The 14,449-nt window shown below is 36.7% G+C and overlaps 4 protein-coding genes across 4 annotated transcripts; 2 read left to right on the top strand and 2 right to left on the bottom strand.

The window, feature by feature from the left end:
• The first annotated feature begins 804 nt into the window (after positions 1-804).
• LOC106439203 (oxysterol-binding protein-related protein 3B) lies at positions 805-3,189 on the top strand. Its single transcript, XM_013880606.3, has 9 exons — positions 805-1,010; positions 1,125-1,218; positions 1,286-1,402; positions 1,478-1,550; positions 1,645-1,763; positions 1,849-1,970; positions 2,048-2,224; positions 2,302-2,625; positions 2,708-3,189. Exons 1-9 carry the CDS (start codon positions 940-942, stop codon positions 2,943-2,945), a joined length of 1,335 nt encoding a protein of 444 aa, XP_013736060.1. The 5' UTR covers positions 805-939; the 3' UTR covers positions 2,946-3,189.
• A 249-nt stretch (positions 3,190-3,438) lies between these two features.
• Positions 3,439-5,274, bottom strand: LOC106439202 (probable protein S-acyltransferase 16). Its single transcript, XM_013880605.3, has 7 exons — positions 4,951-5,274; positions 4,676-4,768; positions 4,495-4,596; positions 4,329-4,406; positions 4,146-4,244; positions 3,964-4,059; positions 3,439-3,878 (listed from the first exon to the last, which is right to left on the bottom strand). Exons 1-7 carry the CDS (start codon positions 5,224-5,226, stop codon positions 3,762-3,764), a joined length of 861 nt encoding a protein of 286 aa, XP_013736059.1. The 5' UTR covers positions 5,227-5,274; the 3' UTR covers positions 3,439-3,761.
• LOC106442169 (amino acid transporter AVT1G-like) lies at positions 5,242-10,188 on the bottom strand. The gene is made up of 10 exons (XM_013883889.3): positions 9,684-10,188; positions 9,314-9,600; positions 7,828-8,042; positions 7,516-7,720; positions 7,225-7,444; positions 7,011-7,146; positions 6,540-6,708; positions 6,414-6,457; positions 6,210-6,272; positions 5,242-6,130 (listed from the first exon to the last, which is right to left on the bottom strand). The coding sequence occupies exons 1-10, from the start codon at positions 9,833-9,835 to the stop codon at positions 6,035-6,037; spliced, it is 1,587 nt and encodes a 528-aa protein (XP_013739343.1). The 5' UTR covers positions 9,836-10,188; the 3' UTR covers positions 5,242-6,034.
• Positions 10,189-10,205: 17 nt separating this feature from the next.
• Positions 10,206-12,178, top strand: LOC106439201 (hsp70 nucleotide exchange factor fes1). The gene is made up of 6 exons (XM_013880602.3): positions 10,206-10,489; positions 10,700-10,842; positions 10,924-10,974; positions 11,053-11,274; positions 11,361-11,463; positions 11,535-12,178. The coding sequence occupies exons 1-6, from the start codon at positions 10,404-10,406 to the stop codon at positions 12,004-12,006; spliced, it is 1,077 nt and encodes a 358-aa protein (XP_013736056.2). The 5' UTR covers positions 10,206-10,403; the 3' UTR covers positions 12,007-12,178.
• Positions 12,179-14,449: the final 2,271 nt, after the last annotated feature.

Raw genomic sequence — 14,449 nt, 5'->3', positions numbered from 1 at the left:
TAAACCCAAGTTCGATGCTCCATATTGCTTTTCTTATTGTGATCTTTTTTTAAACAAAATATAATGACACAGGTTAATTTAATTGCTGGGTCCGCCACTGCATACACGTCCAAACAAACATATAAACAAATAAATGCAGATCTAGCATTTGCCTAATGATTGTTAATGGGAAATAAAATAACGTTAACTTAGTTCAAAAGTATTGACATATTCATCAGTGATAGAGATCATTCGAGTAGTGCAGTGAGAAACGTTTTTTTTTTTTGTGATTTTTTCTGAACCGTTGTTACACTTGACGTTATAGATGTTAGTATGCTACACTTGATTTTTCTCTATATATAATTCAACATTTAATATGTATCCTCATACTTTTGAATGGAAAACTCATTTCGTTGTTACATTCGAGGTCATTGATCCTCAGCATGTAAAATATGTTATCAAATAGTTAAGTAGTATTATTTTTGCCAGAAAACATTATAAACCAAGATTTATACATCAACTTAGATTTTATACGAATTTTGACTCAAGCATCCATTTGCGACTGGTGATGACTGTGAAAACATCATTGAAATGCATAAACATGATCGTAAAAGAGCAAGAGAACATAGAGCGAGTTCGAAACTGAAGGAGCATGCATTTTGGTGACGCCATCAATGACGACGAATTGATCATTTCTACAAAGCTGCTTCGTTTTTACTAAACCGAAAATAACCAACAAGACGACTTAAGCCAACCCGGTTCGGTTTAGTTTTTAAATCAATCCGAATCCGATTTAACATTAAAAACAGAACCGGTTAATTTGATCATATTAAAATAGAACGAGTGCAAACGAAGACCAGCTCATCGTCTCCATCGCTGACCTTCCTTCATCGAAGAATCTCTGTATCTATCTTTCTCCCTTAGCCGGAGCTCGTAGTGTTGGTGGTACACGGCGGAGAGATGTCTATATTCGGTGCTATTGCTCCCTCGATCTCAAATTGGGTAGCAGCTGTGACCAAATCAGTTAACGGGTAAGCTTCTTGAGATCCATTTGATTCGAATCTTTTCCCGCAAAGATGCGGCTTTTATAATAAGGGTTTGGTCAAAGTTGAGCTCTTTTTGGAATAATCTATGTGTTTTCTCAGTTTGGTTGGGTATGAGGGAGTTGAAGTTATTAACCCTGAAGGAAGTAATGAAGATGCAGCTGAGGAAGCTAACAAAGGGAGATGGAATCAAGAGGTTTAGTTATTATATACTTCTGTTGTTATCACCTGTTAATCTGATCATTTGAGAAACATTGTTTCAGGATCGAGATGGTTATTGGAAGATGATGCACAAGTACATAGGATCTGATGTTACATCAATGGTGACCCTCCCTGTTATTATTTTCGAACCCATGACTATGCTCCAGAAAATGGCTGAGGTTTGTGCTCATCTTGATGTTTGTTTGCTGTCTGTGATGCTCATGACAACATCTCTTCGGCTCTGTTTCTGACAGTTGATGGAATACTCGCATCTATTAGACATGGCAGACAAAACGGATGACCCTTATATGCGCATGGTGTATGCGTGTAAGCACTTCTCTTCCCTTCCCTTCCTTGATTTCTTCTATGATCAGTGTCTGTTCATGTAGTGGCTTAATTGTGAGAATTGATTTTTTAACAGCATCATGGGCTATATCTGTGTACTATGCTTTCCAACGTACCTGGAAACCGTTTAACCCAATCCTTGGAGAGACTTATGAGATGGCTAATTACAATGGTGTTAACTTCATATCCGAACAGATCAGAGAACTCAAGTAATTGAATATTTAGTTCCTTTAGCTGCCAACTTCTCCCAGATCGTTGACACCAATAGTCTTATTCTCAGGTCAGCCATCACCCTCCAATGAGTGCTGGTCATGCTGAAAATGAGCATTTCACTTATGATTGTACTTCAAAGCTGAAAACAAAGTTTCTCGGCAATTCCATTGACGTTTACCCAGTAGGAAGGTACAAAACAAGTATATCTACTAAGTTAACATTCTTCGTTTGTTCATTGTCCTAAATGTGATGAGTCTTTGCTGCAGGACACGGGTGACACTTAAAAGAGATGGAGTGGTTCTTGACTTGGTACCTCCTCTAACCAAAGTTCACAACCTAATCTTTGGACGAACTTGGGTCGATTCTCCTGGGGAAATGATCATGACTAACCTCACCACTGGTGACAAAGTCGTGCTTTACTTTCAACCATGTGGTTGGTTCGGGTAAGTTACCTTTAACGCAACCTCATCTTCCTTTCATTTTTAAAGCTTTAAGACATGTGCGTTGACTATCTCAACAGATCTGGTCGTTATGAAGTGGACGGATATGTCTATAACGCCTCTGAGGAGCCCAAGATACTCATGACCGGTAAATGGAACGAGTCCATGAGCTATCAGCAGTGTGACGGTGAAGGCGAGCCTCTCCCTGGCACCGAACTAAAGGAGGTGTGGAAACTCGCTGATGTACCAAAGGATGACAAATACCAATACACACACTTTGCTCACAAGATCAATAGCTTCGACACTGCCCCCAAAAAGCTGTTGCCGTCTGATTCACGGTTACGTCCTGATAGATACGCACTTGAGATGGGCGACATGTCCAAATCCGGCAATGAGAAGAGCAGGTATGGTCACAGAAAAAGAACTTGTCCTGTTAGAATCTGGAACTGAAAGTAGAGCGGATTCTCATTATACATTTTGTTGCAGCTTGGAAGAGAGACAGCGAGCAGAGAAGAGAACACGTGAAGAGAAGGGGCATAGCTTTACTCCCAAGTGGTTTGATATAACAGAGGAAGTCACTCCTACACCATGGGGGGATCTTGAAGTTTACCAGTTCAATGGAAAGTACTTAGAACACCGGGAAGCTGCTGATAAATCTGAAGATTACACTGACCCTAAGTCAATCCCATTCAACCCATGGCAGTTCCAAGACATGTCTACTTGAAATGAATTGCTCCAGAAGACAAAAAGTGATCAGATCTTTTGGTAACCATTGTTGTAATTTTTATTCTCTCTTAGTTTTCAACCAACTCTGCTAGCTTTCTCTAGTAATAGTTGACAACCTTTGTTGTTCTTTTTTTATTTTTTCAAATCACCCTTTCATACATAATTATCTCTTCTTCAGACCTCTGTTAAGTTAAACAATGGGGGCTTCTTCTGGTGTATATAATAATCTCTTAAACGTGGAACCAAATCTGAACCAGCGATTTCTGAGATTTACATATACAGCTAAGAGATGGAACTAGAGCTTGTATGATTGGTCTAAACAGAACCTTCATTGTTGACCTGGTGAGTTCAAGTTGTTACATATACAGCTGAGAAATGGAACTCTAGAGCTTTGTCTAATCTGGTCTCAAACAAACGTCTTTTTCTTATGAAATGCCAGAATCAAAGAATTTGCTTACAAAACTAAAACTCTCCATATAAACACACATACATACTCAGGAACTGTCTGATTCTGATTAGAAATTATGAATCTTACAAAGATGTCTTTTCACCTTGTTAATTGGTACGTATAATAAGTATAATCACAGTTCGAGTTATGTATCCACAACCCTAACTTCCTTCTCCTTTTTGAGGAATCCAAAGAAAACAGGGGAAATAATGAGAGAGAGAGAGAGAGAGATCCTTGTCAAACAGTGGTCTTGGTTTTTGAGCTGAGGCAGCTAAACCGCCTGAACATGATGAGTCAAGAGTGAAGTTGAACATCTTGCTGCCTTTTCAACAAAAAAATTGGTAAAATATGATTCGTGTCATGGGCTCAAGGTTTCGTTCCAGAAGAAATAGGGGCTGAATCAAAAGCTGTACGGAAACGTAGACCAGAACCAATATGCTTTGATGTAGGACAGAGCCAAGAGAGTATGTTCGGACCCAAAATCTGTAAAAAGAAACAGTTCAAAAACTTCAAGAAATAGCCTTTGACTGATACAAACCAATCTAAAGAAGATATAAAATTATTTTACCAAGGTTAGGTTTTCATATGCGCCTATGTCATATGGATGCTTATAGACTTGCCCACCTTTCTCTGCTAACCACATAGCTCTCACCCCTTCGTGGTACTGCCAGCTCCCACAACATTAATTAGCAGATGGAAAAGAGCTAAGGAGATCCATATTAGCTAAAGAAGAGAAAGAAAAAGAACAACCTCGATGGTTGTCTTGTTTTGTAAACTGAGGTAAATGTGCCACCCGAGAAGAACCCCTAACGCAATGCTCAAAGGAACAAGAACCAAACCTGAAATCACCTGAGAGAAAGAAGAAAAAAACCATAAACATTAGAAGGGAAAATGAGATTTGTTGGTTAGTTTCTGAAACAAAGTCATCATTACATATATAGTTCTTAGATAGCTTCCCATATCTTGGTCTTCATCTTGTGGTTCAACAGTAAGGCTTCCCACAAGCAACACCTAATAACCCAAAGCATATACATACATATAAGACTCATATACTTAAAGTGTCACAGAGAGAGAGATATAGAGAAGTTAGGAAACAAACCAGAGAGTACACACACGCAGTCATCGCATAAACAACAAATACAAAGAAGACCTTGTAGTTAGTGTGTCCCACACAGTTATTGATCCAGATACAATGGTGGTCCTTCAAATCAAAACAAGACTGATTCAACACAAAGATCACATAAGGTTTGGGAGATTCTGATGTTCAGTAGAGAAAATACCATTCTAAGCACACATCGTTTGCAAACCCGACAATGGTGAGCTCGTGGAGGTTTGAAAAGCGAACACTTTTGGCAATATCTCAAATCTCCTCCCTATAAACAAACGTAAGTGAGACAAAAACTCTAAAAGACTCTCCCAGACAGAGCCAAGAACAGAGTTTCAACAGCATCCCATCATTAAAGCTTCAGCCTTTTTAATGTCTTAATCACAAATTAGCTACAAATTCAAAAGCTTTTAAAGGATAAAAGTCACGAGAGAGGCATAAAGATGCGACCTTTCGTTTAATCTCGTGGACAGGACTCTTTGGATCTTCGACATCGGGCATGTAATTGGGCGGGACCCGACCCGGATCCCTGAAAACCGCGATGGAGTAGTTGTAGACACACATCAGAGCCAAGGCGGTGAAGGCTGCTGCGTTGGCGATCCCGGGAGAGGAGGCGAGGCTGAGCCAGCGATCGATGAAGGTGAAGACCGTTGAGAAGTAGATGAAACCGATCACTAAGATCACCGCCGTGACGGGGAGAGAAAAGCCGAATCCTTTCCGTTTCATTTTTGATTTTTTTTAAAAAATTTATCTCCGGTGAAAAAAAAGGTTAAGACGGAGCACCGGCGTCGAAACGACGGCGTCTCCGGCGATTGGGTTCTGATTTGTTTTTTTGTTCGTTGATTGTTTTTGTTTGTTGTTGGAGTGCGTTTGAAGTTTGTCGACGAATCTCGAAATGTCTTTAAACTCGAAGCTCCCTCACCTAATTAATTATAAACGACTCCTTTAATTCTTGTTTTATCTCGTTTCCACCCTCTTATTTAATTTTTTTGAACTCAAAGGTCCAACTAATAACATCCCTTAACAGCTAGCTATTAAGGCAAATTAAAGCTTATGGGGACTTTATGTTTCAGATATGAAATTGACCACATAAATTTTGAAAATTACGATTGACAAAGTTTTCGATCCATCCTACATTTTAAAATAATTATGTTACTTCTTTGAAGCCAATTATAACATCTTTAAACATTTCATTTGGCTACAAAACGTCCAATATCGATTTTGATGACAAACTTTATGGTATGATCTTTACAAAAAATTCATTTCATAACTAAGTCTTAACTTTTCTTCTTAAAAGTTTAACTAAATACAATGTCAAATGCGCATACTGAAAATTATGATCAAGAATGACTCTCTCTACTAGTTAAATCAAAAATCCTTGTTATGATATTGGAATTAGTCTTTCAAAGTTTCACAGTTGTAACTGTATTACTCTAATAATGAAAATCATTTTTTCTAAAAATAATAATACAAATCGTTCTTTACAGCTTTTACTGTATTCCACAACTGTTGCATTGGTCACCAGTGTACACGTTCAACTCCTTTCTCCTACTAACTTTCCAATCGCAGAGTAAGTCCCGCAGCAACCACTTACAATGCCAGCGATGATGATCAAAACGCATACTCCCATCTACAAAAACGAGAGGCGTCAAATGAAATTATCATGTGAAAAATCCAACTATGTAATCAAAATTAAAACATATACTTACTTGTATCTTGCTCAATCTACCCCTCAAGATACTGAGATAACAAAGACATGGAAGTATAAAAGCCTGCACAGTAAGTAATACCGAGTTATATATGAAATTATATGAATCCATATTAACATGTTTGATATGTCTACGTAATAGTTGAAACTCTGCTAAAATATTACACCAAAAAAAAAACTCTGCTAAAATATTATGGAGACTTACAAGAAGCATTGAGAGGAAAGATCCCATCAAAGCTCCCATGATCGCTGTGAAGTTAATTATTAGAACAAAGGAAATAAAGGTAGGTTACTGAAGAAAAAAAAGATAAAGTTCTTGAAAATAATTTACCGAAGAATGGGAATGCAAGTGCGACAACCAAAGTAGAGAGAACTAAGATCGTTCTAAGAAACATTGATACTCCATTGGATCTCATCTTTTCTGAAGAAGGCATTAGTTCTTCTAAGCTTAGTACGATCGGTGTGAGAGTTAAGGCGTATTTAGTCATCGGTGTAATGACCTGAAGTGCGATCGAACCGGTCATTATTTAAAAAAAAAAAAATTCTACATCTTCTTAAAGATATGTGAAAATTATGGTTTAAATTTTTAAATTTTAAATTATACTTCTAAATTTAGAAACTATCATTTCAAAAAGGTTAAAACATATATAGAAGGAACTATTAACTTTAAAAACATTGTTGCTTCTTCGTATATATTTTAACTTTTTTTTTGAATATTATTGAGACGGTACTAGAAATTAGTATTATATGTAGAAGAACAAGACAACGTTTATCAAGTTTGATTTGGTTAGGTATTACTAACCGCGGTCCAAACTGCGATTTTAGATGACGTGAATTGTTGCGGCATGCTTAGCGTAAACTGCGACTGAATCGCCTCACCAAACATGCTGTAGCCGCAAACTGCCACAGCTATGTAGAAGACTACGCAGAAACCGAAACTGCAAAATAAATAAGAAGAAATGAAAAGTTACTACCGTTTACTTTCGTTCCAAGTAACATAGAGAAAAAAGGTTTACCTAATGATGAGCACCAAAGGAAACTTGGATGGATCTTTCATAGAAGAGTAAATGTTTGGGAAAACCGCGTGTCCACTGAACCCAAACCCAAATATACCAATCGCTACAGGTAAGTTACTAAGATCTAGAGCTTGTCCACCTGAGTGAAACCCGACTCCATCAACAGACCCGACCCAGAAGAGACAAAGAGCTAGCAAGATGGAAGAGAAGACACCTCCAGCTACAGAATGAACAACATGACGTAGAGAATGACCAAAGTATTTGTAAGGAATGTGTATAAGAAAATGGAACCTGAGAGATAGGAGAGTAAGCTTAGGTCTCTAAGCCAAACTGTAGGAAGAACAATAAGAGCAGTTGCTATGGCAAAGATCTGCGAAGAATCAATAGATACTCCAGCGACGTTTAACGAAACGTGGGGGAAGAATCTCGACAAGTTATCACTCATCATGATAATATACTCCACACAACATGCGTATAACTCCATGTACAAAAGTATCTACAAGTCTCAAGAGATGGAAAAGCACCCTAAGTTTTAGTTTGGATATGTTAGAAAAGACTTTTTTTTAAGTAAAGATGTAAATGCATGGTTTCTATATAACATACGGAGATGATGAGGCGTCCAGTGAATCCAAAGGCAGCTTGACCAATGTCAGGATAGGTATGAATGTCAGGAGAGCTTTCAAGACATCTCTTGAGGAGAATACCGGTGTAGCAAGTGATGATACCGAAGAAGAAAAGTATAATAAGCCCTAACCACCCTCCTTCTTTAACCGCATAAGGCATTGTGAGTAGACTTACTCCACATAGGATATTGATTCCTGCACCACAAAAGGTTCAACGGTGTTAAAATGTTGAAACTTAAATCTCAGTGCACACGAGCGAAAAGACACATTCCTTGGACCGGACGAACAAAAAATTTCCTTTAGTATTCGAAAACTGCTTAAAAAGATAAACAAGCTTTTCTATATGAATATCGGATTTTGAGGTTATATAAATTACATGTTTAAAAGTTATAAATTATTCATTCGCATTAATCAATATACAAACTCTAAATCGGATATTTGCATTAGACTTATTCTTGGGTTCACTCCCTAGGGTGAACCTCTAAGTTCACCAACCAATAGGATTGTTTTATTTTATATTCGAAATCTTTTAAAAAAGGAAACAAAATATTTTCTCAAGTTATAAGTTATATTATATTTTTAAAATAAAAAAGGTTAAAATAAATAAATTTAAAAAGTAGTAATTAAAAAAAAAAAATTTTAACATTCTCAACAAAATACTAAACTCTAAATCCTAATCCCTAATCCCTAAACCCTAAATCCTAAACCCTTGGGTAAACCTTAAACCTTTAGATAAATCCTAAACTTCAAATCAAAAACACTAAACACTCAAGGGTTTAGGGTTTTAAGATTTAGTGTTTTTGATTTAGAGTATGAATTATCCAAGGGTTAGGAGTTTACCCAAGGGTTTATAGGGTTTATGATTTAGGGTTTAGGGATTAGGATTTAGGGTTTAGTGTTTTGGTGAAGACGATAAAAATATTATTTTTTTTTAAATTTGTTTTTCTCTAACTACTATTTTTTCTAATTTTTTTAACCTTTTTATTTTAAAAACATAATATATCTTGACAATATTTTGTTTCCTTTTGTAAAAGATATCGAATTTGAAATAATAAAATTTTATTGGTTGGTGGACCTAGAGGTTCACCCTAGGGGGTGGACCCAAGAATAACTCTTTGCATTAAGAGTAGTATTAGTGGTATAGATTCTTCAAAGAGTACCTCAACTATTTAATAATAATAAAATTTTAGTATATAATTAAAATTTTAAAAGTAAAAGACTAAAACCATTAACACAATGACACCTACGGTTTGGGTAATTTTAGTCAAGAGATTCAGAGAGACTGGCGATGCGGCTGCTCTAAGTTTCCTTTTTTTAATTTTCTTCGTGTTTAATTTGCGTTTGTTCACAGGATAATGATACATATGTGAACCAAATCGGATACTTGGGTATTAGTTCTTAAGGTAAACTCTAAAACAATGTGTTAAGAACTTGAGACATAGTCAATGCTGAGGTTAGGTCTTTACCATTGAGAACAGATTGAGGAAACGAGCAGAGATTCTGTTCTTCATAGGAGAGATCGGTGATTGATAACTTTAGCTGTGATGAAACATATGATTTGACTGAGACATCGTCTTTATCGGCGAGCAAGGGTTGTTTGCTTGTGGAAGAAGCAAACGAGTTTAGAATAGAGTTTGGACGTCTTCTGTATAAGGAAGCGATGGAGCTGGTGAATGATGATGCCTGAGAACCTCTCCGGTGAATGAAACTGGTCGTAGGAGGTGTAACTCCGGTTAAGATATCCACAGATTGTCTGAAATAAGGAAGAAACTTTATTAATATAAACCCTTGAATTTTTATTTTTTTCTAATGTAAAAAATGAAGGTTTGATTGTACCGATAACTTCGAGGCCATGGAGCGGAATCGTTCATTGATAATTGAGAAGACTTTCTGGAGATTTCATCTTCATCATAACAGGAAACATCGACTTGGCTTTCTTCGTCATCTGCATGAAACAAAATGTCACTTTCTTGCTCCTCAAGCTTCATCTTCTCTGTCTCTGTTGTGAGTTAAGACAAGCAAGCAAGCAACAGATTTTAGAGCAGAATACAGGAAACATGAAGAGAGAGAGAACAGAGGAGGGAGATGAAAGACTGGAACAAATCAAGAATGAGATCTGCTGTATTTTTTATTTGTTGTCACGTCGATCATATTAAATAATATAATCTTCTTGCTGTTATATTTAATAGTTGATTGAATTGGAGGGAAAGTTATCGTTCACATGTCAAACCCTGAAAGTCAACGGTAAAGAAGAAGTAATCTGAACGTGATGGGCTTTCAAAGGCCCATTAGTGTGGATAATTTGGGCTCGGACCTTAAAGCCCAATAATGTTAAAGACGCGTCATCGTCGTTGCTTCTCCGCTCTCTCTCTTCAGAGGTGGACGAGGTTTAAGGTGTTGTAGCAGCTCTGCCAAAAGTCTCTGGTCTTATATAAAACCAAACCAGCGATTCGCCGACTCTTACTCTTTGTTATTACAAAACATAAAGGCAAAAAGCTTCAACTTTTGTAATAAATCTCTCTTTCTTCTGTTCCAAGTTTTTTTTCCGGCGCTTCGATGGCGAAAGACGGACCCAATTGGGATGGGCTACTTAAATGGAGTCTCTCTCACGCCGACGGTACGCAACCAACTCGCCAGTTGAGGTAATGAGTTCACTTTCTAGCTTCTGTCTTGTTGTTTGTCTGAGAATGAGTAGTTATATAGAAACTTTGTAAAGCTGTGATTTTGATTTCACTTGAGTGAATTCAAATCTAGGTCTGTGTAAAGTTTGGTTCTTTCTTTCTCTCTTTCTGTATTGTGTTTGGTGCTCATAGTGGAATGTTTTGTTGATTTGAGTTGTTTTGATGAGGCAGTGAGGAGGAAAGGAAGTGGTTTATGGAGGCTATGCAGTCACAGACTGTAGATGTAGTCAAACGCATGAAGGAGATTACACTCGTTATGCAAACACCTCAACATGTTTTGGTTGATCATGGAGTCACATCTCAAGATATCGAAGGTAGCCATTATACACAGTTTCTTATCTTATACAATCTTGAGGAGGGAGGGAGTGCTAATTTGTTTTTTGATGTTCTGGTAGATTTGTTGGATGAGTTGCAGGAGCACGTTGAATCAATCGATATGGCTAATGGTAAACAAAAAACAAACTATCTCCTTCTTACTCTTGAACTTGGTTTTGGTTAAGCTCAGTTTTGAATACTGTGTGTAGATCTTCATGCTATTGGAGGCTTGGTTCCTCTTCTCGGGTTTCTTAAAAACTCTCATGCTAATATTCGAGCAAAAGCTGCTGATGTCGTGAGGACGTTAGTTCAGAACAATCCTCCAAGTCAGGAGTTAGTTATGGAAGCCAATGGTTTGGAGTCGCTGCTATCAAACTTCACATCCGACGCAGATGTTCATGTTCAAACTCAAGCTCTGGGGGCAATATCATGTAAGCCTGGTCTGATAGTTTATAGTGAAGGTTTAGGTGATGAAACATCTTCTAAAGACTCTCTTTGTTTTGTTAATGTTATCTAGCTTTGATTCGCCATAACAAAGCTGGAGTCTCTGCTTTCAAGCTTGCTGATGGTTATACTGGCTTAAGAGATGCTTTGGCGTCTGATAGTGTGAGGTTTCAAAGGTAAAGCCACTAAACATAGCTCTGATTCGTTACAGCTTATGTTGCTTATTGTCTTTCTAACCTCTCTACAGGAAAGCACTAAACTTGTTGCAATATCTTTTACAAGAAGATGTTTCGGACCAAAGTATTGTCACTGAACTCGGATTTTCCAGAGTGTTGATTCGTCTCGGGTCTAGGGACGATGCTGAGACGAGAGAAGCTGCTCTTGGCGTATTGCTGGAGCTTGCAAGAGGGAAAAACGATGGAAGCGGATGTAGCAGCGTAGAACTGAGGCAGCTTCTTGAAGAGAGGATAGAAGGAATCAGCTTGATGTCACAAGAGGATCTTGAAACTGTTAAAGAAGAGAGACAGCTCGTGGATGCACTGTGGAGGGTTTGCTACGATGAACCTTCTTCTTTGGGAGAGAAAGGGCTTCTTGTTCTTCCCGGTGAAGACGCTTTGCCTCCTGATGTGGCAAGCAAGCTCTTGGAGCCTCTTCTTAGAGCTTCTGCAGCAAATGGTAATGCCACTGAGAAGAAAGAAGAACCTGTGAAACTACTTTGACCATGCACCATAGGGAGAGAACTTGAAGCTTAACTTTATGCTTTTGTTTGTCTTGTAACATTTTAATTTTTCAGACAAAAAGACTGATAGATTTCAATATGAAGAATCTAGTTTTTATGTAATGGCAGTTTCTGTTTTTTTTTTCTAATGATTTGAGATCTTTGTTACTATTTTTTTTTTGAGATCATTAATTCATTTTGTCGATTCAAAGGTATCTCAATTGATAAATTTTCTTCCCAAATTCCGTTTAGCAACAGCACATGTCAACCAGATAAACAGAAACATACTAGTTTTTGGTCCGTGTTTGTTGGCATAACTTTTTTCAAATATTTATAAATAGATGCATTATCAATTTAAAGACCATTAGAATAAATTATTTTTTTATGTTTAAATATTAAAAGAAACAACAACTTTTTTATATATAACAAAGTTTTTTTAATCGCAATATAAATACTTTTATTGCGTAAAGTAAACTTGAGAACAGTCATTCATCTGAAATATTTAATAATAAATTAAATAGTCTACAATATTATTTATGAATTGATTTTTTATTTTGTTCTGGACTGTTACATTAAAAATTAGGACAGTTAAAGTCTTTATTGTCTTTAATAAAGAATTAGTTTTGTTAATATATAACTAACCATAAGTTAAAAACGAATTTCATTAGTTTGATAATGATCATTATCTAAAACTAGTTTATATTTTGTTATAAATTTTTATTAACTTTAATAAATAATTAGATTTGTTAATATCTGATTAACCACAAATTTAAAACAAATTTTATTGATTTGTAAAGCTTTTTTTTCTGGGTTTTATTCTCTGATTCGTGTTAGATTCAAAAGGCTTACTTTAGAGAGTTAAAATTTCATCTTTACATTAAAAAAGTTTTGTATTTATGCTGATATGATTCAATTGATTGTGAGTTCAATATCCATAGCAGCTCATATTTTTTCTCATACGTTCTTATGACTGTTTTTTAATGGAAAATGCAGTCTTTTAGTTTATTTGTGCATATTTATTCTTTTAGTTTATTTGTGCATATTTATTATTTAGTAAGATTCGTCATGATCTTTGAGCAACAAGCTAAGCTTTAATTGATGCTATTGTTGTGTTTGATGAGTAGATTATGTCACTAATTGATGCTGTTGTTTTTGTTTGATGAGTACGTGATGATGATGGCTGCTGTATATCATTTTTTGGAACCACCAACGAACTGAACAGTCGCAAACCTCCACAAAAGCATCACCGCAAAATATATGTATACGGGAATCAGAGGAGCAGTGTATGTGAACTTCTTCGGACAGTAGATAGGAGCTGTGTCAGGATGTGAAAGTAGTGCTTAGTCTTGGTGATTCTTTACGAGCAAATGCTATTGACATAGCTATGGTTTACTGTTAGACTATTAACATATTCAATAGCCTAAAAATCCAATGTTAGATTGCTAACAATTTTAATAGCATATAATCATTTATCTGTTTATGTATCTTTGAATAATATTGTCGCTCTATTAGCCTGTTTTGTGATATTGTTAGCATGTTAACACATCTAGTAACATATAACAATGTTTTCTAAGTTTGTACAATTTGCAAATGACAGCTAATAAAATAATTAGTGCTTAGTCTTGGTGATTCTTTACGAGCAAATGCTATTGACATAGCTATGATTTACTGTTAGACTGTTAACATATTCAATAGCCTAAAAATCCAATGTTAGATTGCTAACAATGTTAGAGGCCAGCTGCCCCAATGGCACCAGTGATGCATCCTAATATGCGAGTAAGCGATCTTATTAATCAAGAATCGAAGGATTGGGATGTGGGTTTACTGGAGAACTATGTTCATCCTGATGACATACCATTCATTAGGAGTTTGGCCATAAGCTCAACTCATCGTCGAGACTCTTACTGCTGGAACTTCACAAGGAATGGTCAGTACACGGTCAAGTCTGGATATTGGGTGGCTCAGAAGTTATTGAATAAAACAGAGCAAAGGGAAGTTTTGGACCCAAGTATTACCAAGCTCCAAGCGTTTGCGTGGAAACTGAAGGCTCCTACGAAAATATGTCATCTTATATGGCAATTGTTAACTGGTCATGTGGCAGTAACAAGGAACCTGGTAAGACGCAATATGAGATGTGATAACTACTGCCCACGATGTGGAGAAGCAGAGGAGACTGTCACATATGCAATTTTTGAATGCCCGCCAGCTCTTCAAGTTTGGTCTTTAGCTTCGACTCCGACAAGCCCGAACATCTTTCCAGTATCAAGCATCTACACGAATATGGATTATCTCTTTTGGAGGAAAAATAGCATTCTTGAGCCTGATCGTGATAGGGACCCTTATCCCTGGATAATATGGTACATTTGGAAGGCTAGGAATGAGAAACTCTTCAGGGGCATAGATCGAGATCCTTTGGAGTTAGTCCGACATGCGGAGAGCGAATG

Source organism: Brassica napus, chromosome A3 (genome assembly GCF_020379485.1).
Source record: "Brassica napus cultivar Da-Ae chromosome A3, Da-Ae, whole genome shotgun sequence".
Classification (NCBI taxonomy): Eukaryota; Viridiplantae; Streptophyta; class Magnoliopsida; order Brassicales; family Brassicaceae; genus Brassica; species Brassica napus.
The sequence above is the reverse complement of the archived record's forward strand: the minus strand, read 5'-3'. Positions and strand labels throughout refer to the sequence as shown.